Consider the following 14,430-nt stretch of genomic DNA (forward strand, 5'->3'; position numbering starts at 1 on the left):
CTACAAGAGAACATTGGGAAGAATCTCCAGGACATTGGTCTGAGCAAAAATTACTTGGGCTATACCTGACAAGCACAGGCAACCAAAGCAAAAATGGGCAAATGGGATCACATCAAGTTAAAAAACTGCTTCGTAGCAGAAGAAACAATTAGCAAAGTGAAGAGACAGCCCACAGAATGGGAGAAAATATTTGCAAACTACCCATCTGAAAAGGGATTAATAACCAGAATATGTAAGGAGCTCAAACAACTCTCTAGGAAAAAATCTAATCTAATTTTTTAAATGAGCATAAGATTTGAATAGGCATTTCTCAGAAGAAAACATACAGATGGTAAACAGGCATATCAAGAGATGCTTAACATCATTGATCATTAGAGAAATTCGCAGTGTAGAAAACTACCATGAGATATCATCTCACCCCAGCTAAAATGGTTTATATCCAAAAGTCAGGCAATAAGAAATCCTGCCAAAGATGTGAAGATAAGAGAACCCTCATACACTGTTCATGGAAATGTAAATTAGTAGAATCAACTGGAGAACAGTTTGCAGGTTCCTCAAAAAACTAAAAATAGAACTACCATATGATCCAGCAATCCCACTGCTGGGTAGATACCCACAAGAAAGGAAATCAGTATATAGAAGAGATATCTGCATTCCCTGTTTGTTGCAGCACTGTTCATAATGGCTAAGATTTGGAAGCAGCCTAAGTGTCCATCAACAGGTGAATGGATAAAGAAAATATAGTACATATACACAAGAGAGTATTATTTAGCCATAAAAAAACAATAAGATCCTGGCCAAGTGCACTGGCTCATGCCTGTAATCCCAGCACTTTGGGAGGCTGAGGTGGGCAGATCACCTGAAGTTGGGAGTTTGAGACTAGCCTGACCAACATGGAGAAACCCCATCTCTACTAGAAATACAAAAATTAGCTGGGTGTGGTGTCGGGCGCCTGTAATCCCAGCTACTCATGAGGCTGAGGCAGGAGAATCGCTTGAACCTGGGAGGTGGAGGTTGCAGTGAGCCGAGATCACGCCATTGCACTCCAGCCTGGGCAGCTGAGTGAAACTCCATCTCAAAAAAAAAAAAAAAAAAAAAGAGATCCTGTCATTTGGAACAACATGGATGGAACTAGAGATCACTATGTTTGTTAAGTGAAATAAGCCAGGCACAGAAGGATAAACATCACATGTTCTCACTTATTATGGGGCTCTAAAAAAAAAAAAAAAAAGCAATTGAATTCATAGACCTAGAGAGTAGAAGGATGATCATCAGAGGCTGGGAATGGTAGTAGGGGCTTGGGGGTGGGGAGGTGGGGATGGCTAATGGGTACAAAAAAATAGAATGAGTAATGCCTACTATTTGATAGCACAACAGATTGACCATAGCCAACAATAACTTGATTGTATATTTTTAAATGACTGAAAGAGTGTAATTGGATTGTTTGTAACATGAATGATAAATGCTTGAGGGGATAGATACCCCATTGTCCACAATAAGGGTGATTATTACACATTTAGTTATATCTCTTATTATGTTTGAATTGCCATGTTGGTGTTTTAGTCACATATAAATGTCAAATGATGAATATAATTTTATTGTTTGAAAACTTCCCATGAATGTTATGTTTTTCCCTTAGTCTACTCTAGAAAATACATTTTAAATAATTCATGCTAGTAGAATTCTTAATGGGGATGAGTCAATAGTTTGTGGTCTTTAAATATTCCTATCTCTTCTTGCAGAGGGAAATGAACTTTTTTTTTGTTTTATATTACAGGAGACAGCAGTATTTTTCTGACTTATTTAACATTTTAGATACTGCCATTATTGTGATTCCTCTGCTGGTTGATGTCATTTACATTTTTTTTGACATTAAGTTGCTTAGGAATATTCCCAGGTATGAAACATAAGACTTACCTCTCTTAAAGTTTTTCATTAATTTTAGCATTTTCTGTGGCTTTTATTCTATATAATCTTTTCAACTTCAAATGTTCTCACTCTATACCAAATACATTGCTTTAAAATGAAATGTTTGGGTAAATTCCCACATACTTTGAAACTAAAAGATTGTGATATTTAGGGACCAGTGAAGCGTATACACGCTAAGTACCATTAATGGAATAAAGAAGATGGCAGTACCCAAAGAAGGACTTTTACTCTTGTACTAACTTTAACTTCTCTACATTTTGAAGTTCTCATCAAATTCCCATTTGTATCATTTTTTGGCCTTTTGGCTAAGATCAAGTATAATATTCTTATCAGTTTAATATCTGCTATATCAAAAAAACTTATATTGAAAACAATTCCCCTCTGTGCTTCAACTACAAATCCCTTACACGTAATGTTCTGTCTGGATTTTTCCTACAGCCAAGAGGGAATTTATTTGAGCATATGCAAAATTTGAGTGATTTCAATCATGAGTTTCTAAAAAATAGCAAACAGAACAGAAACTAGGAGATGACACATGTAGCAACACAATAGTAGAGTTTTGCAGTATAGTTGTGGTAGAAACAAAGAAAGCTTAGGCAAAGTTAGAACTGTTAGGGATTAGGAAACTAAAGAGTGTATGAGGCCCTGGTGACTCTTTTTCTTTTTTTACTGTGACAATGAGGAAAATGAAAGAGCAAATGTATACTGGGATGTAGATGGTGGCTTCCTAAGCTTGTTCATGGGTCAAATAGCTGATTTCTTTTTGTACCCTAGCTTCCCTGGACTACAGCTCAGGCCCCAACTAAAAGCATGTTAAGTGATTGGCTTTTGGAGTTATTTGAAAATAACCTCAGCCAATGTGGTCCTCTGACTAGAAACCTCAGCATCACTTGACAGCTTGCTAGAAATATAAGAAGAAAAATACCTTAGGCCCCACCCTGGACCCACTGAATCAGTATCTCTGGGACCCAGCAATCTGCAGCTTAACAAGCTTTTCCAGGTGGCTCTTATTGACGTGTGCCCAAATCAGAGAAGCACTAGTCCAGACCATCAGTTCTCTGCTTTGGTGGTTCTGATGGCAGGAGAGATACCAGCTAGCACACTTTGGAAGTATCTCAATCTGTTGCCTGCCTGATGTGCATTAGCAGCTGTAGTGTAGTGAACATCTGTTACTCATGGGAATAACAAAGATGAACAAGAATAATCGATTTGTTTTGATGTGGAAAAATTGAAAATGCTAGTCTTAAATCCCAAAATTAAATTTACAAATGCTAAGAGTCTATCGTATCACTATTTCTCTAGACCAGAATTTCTCAGCCTCAGCATTACCAACATTTTGGGCCAGATCATTGTCATAAGAGGGTGGTAAGCAGTTATATTAATTGTAGGGTGTTTAGCAAAATTCCTGGCCTCTATTCACTAGATGTAAGTAACACACAGACACAAACACACATGCACACATGCAAGTTGTGAAAACCTAAATGCCTCCAGACATTGCCAAATATCCCCCAGGTAGGTAATTGGGGAGAGGAGGGAAAATTGCCTCTGGTTAACAACTGCTGCTCTAGACATAGTTTATATTGATAAAATTCTGTTTCTGAAGCAAAAATGGATCTTTTAAATTTATTGTTAGATGGACACATTTAGTTCGACTTCTACGACTTATTATTCTGATAAGAATTTTTCATCTGCTTCATCAAAAAAGACAACTTGAAAAGCTGATGAGAAGGCTGGTAAGTGGGCAAAACATGCTTATGATTCAGAAAAATATTTTGTGTTTTGGGACCCATTGGCAAGAGTTGATATCTATACTGTATAATGTTTTTTATTTTTATGTTGATGAATGTTTCACAAACTAATGATGCTTTTAAACTCTCAGGTTTCAGAAAACAAAAGGCGATACACAAGGGATGGATTTGACCTAGACCTCACTTACATTACAGGTTTGTGACACTTAACTGTTGATTTACTTGTATTACTTCACTTTTTCTTGTAATTGTATTTTTTTGCCTCATCTAAGACACATTCATTCAAAATATTCTTTATTCATGAGAATATATGCCACTGTGATAGTGTGACATATTTGTGGTTTAGCCCTGGCAATGGAAGATCTGCATGTCTTCTCAATTCAGGACTACTCAGTTGCAGCATAGGAACTTGAATGGATTTTCAGTTGACTCCATTTGAGTTTCAATTTATTAACCTCTAGTAGTTATTTCTGAGTCCCAAGGATCCCACAGAGACCTCTTCTCATCCTAGAACCCCAGAGAATGAGGTCAGTGTTTTGTAGATCTCAGGTTTTCTGAGTCAGAGGGCTGCAAAGCACCTTGGGAGTTGCCACCATCACTGGTGCCCAGAAATCTTGGATTTTCTCTGGTATTTAAGATAAGAAATAAATTCTAAGAACAGGGGGAACTTCAGACTGAGGCCATCATAAGTACATGGCATACAGTTAGAACTAGTGGAGACTTAAGAACTCCATGCCAGTTTAATGGTCATTGTGTTGGATAATTTAATATGTTATTTGATTATCCTGAGTATTAGCTCTTTTCTGTCAACCTCAATTTTAAAAGTTTTTTTCTGTGAAAATGGAGTCTGATCATGTATAAATTAATTTTTTTTGTGTTATATGAAATCTATAATAATGTTTGTAATAGTGATGATTTTGACTTTCAGAACGTATTATTGCTATGTCATTTCCATCTTCTGGAAGGCAGTCTTTCTATAGAAATCCAATTGAGGTAAGGGTCTTTATCTGACAAATACTCATTTCTCAGTGAATGTAGACTGTGTAGTCATAAGTTTAATATTGACCCAGATATGGCAGTATTCTTTTAAAAATGTACTCTTTCAAGTAAAAAAATCATAATGGATTGATACCAGTTACAATTGTGCCAGTGGTTACAAACCACCCCAAAACTTACTGGCTTATAACAGCAACTATTTATCTGGCTCATGATACTATGGTTTGTGAATTTGGTATGGGCTTAACTGTCCAATTCAGGTGCTTGCAGAAAGGATTTCCTGTCTCAGCTAAGTTCATTCATGTATCTTTGGGCAGCTACTGGGTCATCTGAGGACTGGCTAGTCTAAAATGACTTGGCTACCCTCAACTGACAGAGCCACTGCATGCTACGTGCACCCCCCCGAGGCCCAAGGCCCATCGCATCTGGCACCCACTGCTGCCAATAGCCCCACCCCCTTCACCAGCAGAGCCACCATATGCTGCATGCACTTCTAAGGCACTGAGGACTGGCCTACCTGGTGCCTACACTGCTGTTGGCAATACCCCACAGCTAGCAAAGCTACTGCAGCTAGCATGCATATGCCTAAGGCCTGAGAACTAATCTGAATGATGGCTCTCATACCAAGAAAAGCCATAGCACTGTCTCCACAAACCCTCACCATCAGGCCACTGAGGCAGTCACAGACACCACTGAATGCTGATTACAGCCAAAAAAGTCACCTGAAGACTATATTACTGCACCCACCCAGAACCAAAGTCAAAGCACCCTACTCAATGAACACTATAGGAGACAACTATTGGAAAAAGTATTTCTCTATGAAAGCTCCCTAACATTGGAAGAGGCAACAGTTTCCCCAGATGTGCAAAAATCAGTTTAGGGCCACAAGAAACATGAAAAGCAAGGAAACATTACACCTCCAAAGAAATACAATAATTCCCCATTAACAGACCCTAAATTTAAAGAGTATATCAAATGGCTAAGAAGGAATTCAGAATAATGATCTTAAGGAAACTATGAGATACAGAGAATACAGATAGACAAATCAATGAAATTAGAAAAACAATTTATGATCTTATGGGAAATTCAACAAGGATATATATGTCATTAAAAACCAGACAGAGATTGTGGAGCTGAAGAATTTAAGGAATAAAATAAAAATACAATCAAGAGTCCAGGTGCAGTGGTTCACACCTGTTATCCCAGCACTTTGGGAGGCCAAGGCAGTGGATCACTTGAGGCCAGGAGTTCAAGACAAGCCTGATTAACATGGCAAAATCCTGTCTCTAAAAAATACAAAAATTAGTTGGGTTTGGTGGTGCATGCTTGCCATCCAAGCTACTTGGGAGGCTGAGACATGAGAATTGCTTGAATCCAGGAGGTAGAGGTCGCAGTGAGCCAAGATTGTGCCACTGCACTCCAGCCTGGGTGGCAGAGTGATACCCTGTCTGAAAAAAAAAAATACAATCAAGAGCTTTAAAAACAGACATGAGAGAGATATGGCCAAAATCTAGGAAGCTCGAAGGTTCTCAAATAGATTCAACCCAAAAAGATCTTCTCTGAGGTGCATAGTAGTCAAACTGTCAAAAGTCAAAAAGAGGGAATATTCGTCAGGTGCAGTGGCTCACACCTGTAATCCCAGCACTTTGGGAGGCTGAGGAGGGTGGATCACTTGAGGCCAGGAGTTCAAGGCGAGCATGGCCAACATGAAGAAACCACATTTCTACAAATAATACAAAAAAAAATAGCTAGGTGTGGTGGCGTGAACCTGTAGTTCCAGTTACTTGGGAGGCTAAATCACGAGAATTGCTTAAACCCAGGAGGTGGAGGTTGCAGTGGGCCAAGATCACACCACTGCACTACAGCCTGGGTGACAGAGCAAGATTGTATCCAAAAAAATTAAAAAAAAGAAAGGAAATGTTAAAAACAGCAAGAAAAAAGCATCAAGTCACATATAAGAGAAACTCCATTTGATTAACAGTGGATTTCCCAGTGGAAACTTTACAGGTCAGTAGACAATAAGATGGGATGATATATTCAAAGTACTGAAGGAAAAAAAAAAACTGTCAACCAAGAATACTATACCTAGTAGAGCTATCCCCTAGAAATGAGGGAGAAATAAAGTATTTCCTAGACAAGCAAAAACTGAAGGAATTCATTCCCACTAGACTGACCTTTCAAGGACTGCTTAAGGTGGTTCTACATCTGGAAGCAAGAGGATGATTACTGTTGTCAAAACACACAAAAGTATAAAACTCACTGGTAGTGCAGATATACACATGAGAAAGAGAAAGGAATCAAACTTTGTTGCTACAGAAAATGACCAAACCACAAAGATTAAAAAAAAATAGGTGAAGAAAAGAACAAAGGATATACAAAACAACCAGAAAAAAATGAACAAAATGACAGGATAAAGCCTCATCTATTAATAGTAACCTTGAATGTAATGTAAACAGATCAAATTCCCAATTAGAAGATATAGAGTTGGCTGCCAAGATTTAAAAAAAAAAAAAAAAAAAAAAGACCCAACTGTATGCTGCCTACAAGAAACTAACTTCACCTGTAAAGGTTCATACAGACTGGAAGTGAAGGGATAGAAGAAAATATTCCTGGCAAACAGAAATCAAAAGCGAGCAGAGGTAGCCATATTTATCAGATAAAAACAGACTTTAAGTCAAACTGTATGAAGAGACAAAGAAGGTCATTTTATAATAATAAAGAGATCAACTTAGCAATAAGATATAATAATTGTAAATATATATGTACCCAACACTAGAGCACTCAGATAAACAAGGCAAATATTTTTAGGTCTAAAGGGAAAGATAGACTCCAATGCAGTAACAGTTGGGGCCTTTAACACCCCACTCTTACCACTGGACAGATCATCTAGACAGAAAATCAACAAAGAAATATGAGATTTAAGCTTACAGATAGGAAAAAGTTCTGGTGTTCTTAGTGCTGTAGGGTGACTACAGTTAACAATAATTTATTGTATATTTTTAAATAGAGAGGATGTTGAGTGTTCCCAACACAAAGAATGATAAATATTTGAGGTGATAGATATGCTGACTATCCTGATTTGATCATTACACATTGTATGCAAGTATTGAGATATCCCTCTCTACCTCATAAATATGAACAAGTATTATGTGTCAATTAAAAATATTTTTAAAGAATGAAGGAAACAGATTTTTTAAATGAAAGAAAAGAAAATTACTTGACTTGGCTGAATGGCCCCATGTGGTCTCTCATTCTCCAGTAGGCTACTTCAGGCCTGTTCACATGATGGCAGAGGCAAGAGTCCCAGGAGCGGCAACAAAACAATGCAAATCCTCTTCAGGCCCAGGCTCAAAATTATATATTACTTCTACCCCATTTTATTGGACAATGCAAATTACACTACCAGTCTGGATTCAAGGAGTAGAAAATAAACTCCAACTCTTGATGGAAGGAACTATAAAGAATTGTGGCAGTTTTTGATAGTCTACCATAGGGAAGAAAGATGGGGATGCTATAACCCAAAATGTGTATTCTTAGGTTGAGATCCTAAATTATAGTCAGGGCATATGGCTTTAGGCTCTGTGGATGACTAAATTAATTTCAAACATATAATGCTGTTTACTGTGAAATGCCAGCTGAAAGGATCATTGTTTAATTTTATATAATTTACAATACTTATTATACCTCAATAAAAATATAACTATCGAGGGCTGGCATCAGTTGCCGAGAGGTGGAAGGAGTACCTCTCTGCAGTTTGTTAGCTCAGTTCTGAACAGGACAGGTCTGCAAGTTCAGCTACTTCCCAGAAAATGTCCTGGATCCCTGGCCTGAGTCATCATCCCATGACTAGAGAACGTGGATGGATTATTTTATCAAGAAACTGGTGATAAACCAAGAGCTATAGGAATTAAGAACTAGGGCTAAAAAAGAAATGTTTAGAGTGATGCAAGATGGCCAATTAGAAGCAGCTGCAGTCTGCAGCGCTCACAAAAAGGAATGAAAAGGGGCGAGGGAATTCAGCACCTTCAACTGAGATAACCAGGTTCTCACATTGGGACTGACTGGATGAACAGGTCGACCGATGGAGAATGAAGACAAGCAGGCAGAGGGTGCGATGGCCCAGCCGGGGGCGGCATGGAGCCAAAGGAAACCCGACTCCCAGCCAAGGGAAGCAGTGAGTGTGCAGTCCTGCCCAGGAAACCATGCTTCTCTCATGGATCTTTGCAAGCCATGGATCAAGAGATCCCCTTGTGAGCCCATGCCACCAGGGCTGTGGGTCTGATACACAGACCTGTATGGAGTCTGGGCACATCAGCTGCTCAGGCACACACAGAAACCCAGGAGTTTTACACACTGTAGCCTGGGATCTTCAGCACAGTGGGAAATCTGTCCATATGTATCTCTGGGAAGGGGGCTGAATCCAGGGAGCCAGGCAGCATCATTCTGCAGGCCCCATTTCCATGGCACCTCACAAGTTAAGACCCACTGGCTTGGAATCCTAGCCTGCCAACAGCAGCAGGTTGGAATCCACCTCAGCTGGGTCTGAGTTCCCGGGGAGGTGGGGAGAGGCAGCCAGCATCACTGTGGTTCATAGACTCAGCCACTCCAGCCTGCCAGCTATGGAGAATACAGACAATCTGGACAAGGAAGAGTTCCCCACAACACAGCACAGCTGGCTTGCCAGATCATGACCAGACTGCTTCTTTAAGCAGGACCCCAATCCATTCCTCCTCACTGGGCAGGAATCCCTGTGGGGGCTTTAACCACTGCAGCAACGGTTCTATGGACAGAGCTTTGATCTCTCCCTGAAATGGAGCTCCTGGTGGGAGGGGCAGCTGCCATCTCTGCAGTTTGGTCAACTCAGCCACTCCAACCTGCTGGCTTTGGAGAATACAGGTGGTCCGGAGGAGGAAGGATCCCCCACAATGCAGCACACCTGCTCTACCCCAAAGCAGCCAGACTGCTTCTTTGGAGGAGTCCCTGATCCCATGCCTCCTGACTGGGTGAGAATGCCCAACAGGGGTCTCCAGCCACCTCCTGCAGGTATGTGCGGGCTGGCTACAGGTCAGTATCCCCCTGGGATGAAGCTTCCAAAGGAAGGAGCTGGCTGCCATCTTTGCTGTTTCTCAGGCTTCACCGGCAATATCTCATTCAGAGTCTATGAGGAACTTAAATTTACAAGAAAAAAACAGCCCCATTAAAAAGTGGGCAAAGGATCTGAACAGACACTTCCCAAAAGAGACATGCATGCAGTCAACAAAAATATGAAAAAAAATCTCAACATCACTGATCATTAAAGAAATGCAAACAAAACCACAATGAGATACCATCTCATGGCAGTCAGAATGGCTATTATTAAAAAGCCAAAAAATAACAGATGCTGGGAAGGTTGTGGAGAAAAAGGAATGCTTTTACACTGTTGGTGGGTGTGTAAATTAGTTCGACCCATGTGGAAGACAGTGTGGCAATTCCTCAAAGACCTAGAGGCAGAAATACCATCAGACCCAGCAATCCCATTATGGGGTATATACCCAAAGGAATATAAATCATTGTCTTATAAAAATACATGCATGCACACATATGTTCATTGCAGCAGTATTCACAATAGTAAAGACATGGAATCAACCTAAATGCCAGTCGATGATAGATTGGATAAAGAAAATGTGGTACATAGAGTGGGATGTCTGGCTTCTGAGCGGGAATCTTTGTAGTGCCAGTGATGAAAGAGAGAATTAAATATGGGTGATGCTGAGAAAGGCAAGAAAATTTTTGTTCAGAAGTGTGCCCAGTGCCACACCGTGGAAAAGGGAGGCAAACAAAAGACTGGGCCTAATCTCCATGGTCTCTTCAGGTGGAAGACAGGTCAGGCCATTGGATTATCTTACATAGACACCGATAAGAACAAAGGCATCACCTGGGGAGAGGATACACTGATAGAGTATTGCCCTGAGAATCCCAGGAAGTACATTCCTGGAACAAAAATGATCTTTGCCAGCATTAAGAACAATGCAGAAAGGGCAGACTTGATAGCTTATCTCAAAAAAGTTACTAGTGAGTAATAATTGGCCACTGCCTTATACCTTATATTACAAAACAGAAATGTCTCATGACTTTTTTATGTGTCCCATGATATAATAGATCTCATACACCAGAATTCAGATTATGAATGACTGTCAGAATATTTTTTGGGCAGTCCTGATTTAAAACTAAGACTGGCTTGTGGTTAAATGAATAAGTTTGGTTTTTGAATATTAATAGTAATTCCAATTCAGTGAATGCTATCACTGTTTACTCCTTCTAAAGATATGATTAGACTTTGTTAATAATGTTCAACTTTTTACAAAGATGGTGAGTACCATCTTAAAACTTATTGAAGATTGGTTTTATGTTTATATTGGTTTATATTTAGATTTATATGACTGGTTATGTGAATATATTTAAATACTGGGGAAATTCCTTCACTGTCTCAGAACCAAGCAAGATTCACCTGTATTTTGTGTTTATTTGCCTCTTAAAGGCAAGGGTTGAAGATAAGGTAGCAATGTCTACTTTGTATTTTTGGCCTTAACTATGCCAATGTAATTAGAATTCCTTGTATTTAAGATGGTTCCTTTTACTTATTCAAAGGCATTTTGTGTGGTTTATGTGTAATATCAAATAAAGATTATTTAACACTTAAAAAAACAACAACAAAAAAAGAAAATGTGATACATAAATACCATGGAAAACTGTGCAGCCATAAAAAGGAACACGATTACATCCTTTCCAGGGACATAGATGGAGCTGGAAGCTGATATCCTCAGCAAACTAACACAGGAACAGAAAACCAAACACCGCATGTTCTCACTTACATGTGGGAGCTGACAATGAGAACACATGGGCACACAATGGGGAACAACACACACTGGGGCCTGTGGGGAGGGAGGGGATGGGGGAAGGAGAGCATCAGGAAGAATAGCTAATGGATGCTGGGCTTAATACCTAGGGATGGGATGATCTGTGCAGCAAACCACCATGGCACACATTTACCTGTGTAACACACCTGCACATCCTCCACATGTACCACTGAACCTAAAATAAAAGTTGAAGTAAATTATCTGTATATACATATGCCCTGATGTACGTATACATTATATATGCATGAATCTATAACCACATTTTTACTGAGGTATAACACATATGGTAGGTTGCACTACTCATGTATATATCTTGATGATATTTTACCTGAGTATATATGCATGTAACCAACACCTCTATCAATATATTGGTCTATGACTGACCTCCAATTAATTGTTGTAAAGATATAAAGTATCAAGTTTCATGTTTTTCACATAGCTCTCAATTCCTCCTGTACCATTTATTGTAAAGAGCATGATTTCCCCCAATGAATTGCAGAGGTGCGTTTATTGCAAATAAAGTGAACATATACGTATAGGTCTGTTTCTGGGCTTTTTGTCCTTTCGTTATGACTGTCTATACTTAAGTCCAGACCATAGTTTTAATTATTATGGCTTTATAGTGACTCTTGAGAACTTGTGTATAAGTCCTCCAACTTTGTACTTCTTTGTTTAAAAACTATCTTGGCTCTCCTAGATTTTTTGAATTTCCATATAAATTTTAGAATCATCTTGGCAATTTACATACACACACACACACACTCAAACTCACACAAACACACCCCCACACTCTGTTAGTATTTTGACTTGGGCATTGACTACATAGCTTAATTTGGAGAGAATTGACATGTAAAAATATTGAGATTTCCAACTCATGAACATAATACATCTCTCTACTGATGTCTTCTTTGATTTCTTTTAGCAATGTTTGCAGTGTACAGGTTTTACAACTTTTGTTAGTTTTATTTCTATGTAGTTGATAAGTTTTTGTGCTATTTTAAATGATATTTGAAGATCTTCATTTTCTAAATATTTGCTATTGGTATGTAGGAACATAACTAATTTTTGTATATTGACTTTTGTTTATTTGTTTGTCTTAAGACAGGGCCTTGCTCTGTCACCACAGGCTGGAGTGCAGTGGCACCTGGGCTCAAGCATTTCTCCCACCTCAGTCTCCCACATAGCTGGGACTACAAGCAGGCATCACCACACTTGGCTAATTTTTTAAATTAATTTTTGTAGAGAAGGAGTCTCTTTGGTCTCACTGACCCAAGCTGGTCTTGAACTCCTGGATTCAAGCAACCCTCCCACCTCAGCCTCCCAAAGTGCTGGGATTAAAGGTGTGAGCCACCATACCTGGCCTTGTATGTTGACTTTACATCTAGCATCCTTCATAAATTCACATATTCATTTTAATAATGAATGTGTAGATTCCCTGGGATTTTTAAAATGTATGCAATCATATAAAGTTACTACTTTCTTCCCACTTTTTATACTTTTTTCTTTCTTTATTGAATTATCTAGGACTTTCACGGTAATATTGAATAGAAATGGTAAGAGGAGGCAGCCTTGCCCTGTTCCCAAACCCAGGTGGAAAGAATTTCATGCTTCACTATTTGAAATGATGTTTGCTATAGGCTTTTGTAGTCATTCTTTACTAGATTAAGACAGTCCATTTTATTTCTAGTTTGCTAAAAGTTTTGAATCATGAATTGGTGTTGAATATATCAGATATTTTTTCTGCATCTATCAAGATAATCAAAATGTTTTTCTGTTATTCCATTAATGAGATTTTCAAATGTTAAACCAACCTTTTTTATTTTTGGAATAAACTCCTTTTGGTCTTAATGTATTTTTTATGTATCACTAGATTCTATTTGCTAATATTTTATTTAGAACTTTTCATCTGTGTTCATGAGGGATATGTAGTTTTCTTTCCTGAAATGTCTTTATCAGCTGGTCTACAATTACCTTAGCTTAGGTGTCTTGGGTAACTCCTATCTACTCAACTTATCTTCATCCTCCATCAGGATGAATATGATGGGTATGTTTCAAGGTCATGGCAAAAGGAAAGAGCTAGAGTGGAATCTTACAAATGCTTTTGCAAGCCTCTCCTTTGTGGCATCCCAGTGACCAAATCAACTCACATAATGGAACACAAAATTAGAGAGAAAGGGCACTACGAGGTGAAATGTGAGGGCTTGGATTCAGGAAAAGTTGAAGAATTGAGACCATTGATGGAATGATTCTACCTTATTCTCAGGCAGGGAAGCATTTTTATACATGCAGATAGTTCACAAGAAATAACTGCTATATAGTCAGAGACTCAAGACTTCAGCAATTGTATAAAAATACATTTGTAAATACCTAAAGACCTTGAAGAGAAGGGTCTGAACCACATCTCACCCAGGTTATGCTATTCACGGCTAAGACATGACTCTACCACTCCCTTGGCCAATTTTGAAAATTGTTTCAAACTATTTATTTGAGATGGAAGTACTTTCTGTCGCTCCGAATGGGCACAGTCATGGAGTAATGTGACCAGGGTCCACTGGATGGGTCATGGCACTTGAGGGCAGCCATCCCAAAATTTCCAAATTCCATCTTTATGGTGAAAACATCTCTTGATTGCTAATATTGTTTTTTAAAGCAGGTTAAGTTAATAACTGTGAGTTAATTATAGCATGTCTAAATTGAGCCCATTTTCTTTTAGTAGATTTGGTGGTGACTAATATAAATTTGGCAACACTTAATATTAGCTGGGGTGTTTTTAAAAAGCCAAAAACTTTTAGCATGTAAATCAAGACAAAGACATTACTATTTTTTTCTGGGGTGATCTCTAGACTCTTGGTTTCTATTAG

The 14,430-nt window shown here is 38.7% G+C and overlaps 2 protein-coding genes and 1 pseudogene across 2 annotated transcripts in view; all 3 read left to right on the forward strand.

The window, feature by feature from the left end:
• The window catches only part of LOC129523572 (phosphatidylinositol 3,4,5-trisphosphate 3-phosphatase TPTE2-like), an 80,071-nt gene that overhangs the window by 28,037 nt on the left and 37,604 nt on the right, over positions 1-14,430 (forward strand). The window contains 4 exon segments of the mRNA XM_055364155.2: positions 1,778-1,897; positions 3,563-3,662; positions 3,809-3,872; positions 4,606-4,670. Coding sequence (XP_055220130.2) covers positions 1,778-1,897; positions 3,563-3,662; positions 3,809-3,872; positions 4,606-4,670 — 349 coding nt within the window.
• Positions 2,215-2,311, forward strand: LOC129527330 (uncharacterized; annotated as a pseudogene).
• On the forward strand, positions 10,412-10,778 carry LOC115933428 (cytochrome c-like). Its single transcript, XM_055364166.2, has one exon. The coding sequence runs from the start codon at positions 10,412-10,414 to the stop codon at positions 10,730-10,732; it is 321 nt and encodes a 106-aa protein (XP_055220141.1). The 3' UTR covers positions 10,733-10,778.

Source organism: Gorilla gorilla, chromosome 16 (assembly GCF_029281585.2).
Source record: "Gorilla gorilla gorilla isolate KB3781 chromosome 16, NHGRI_mGorGor1-v2.1_pri, whole genome shotgun sequence".
Lineage (NCBI taxonomy): Eukaryota > Metazoa > Chordata > Mammalia > Primates > Hominidae > Gorilla > Gorilla gorilla.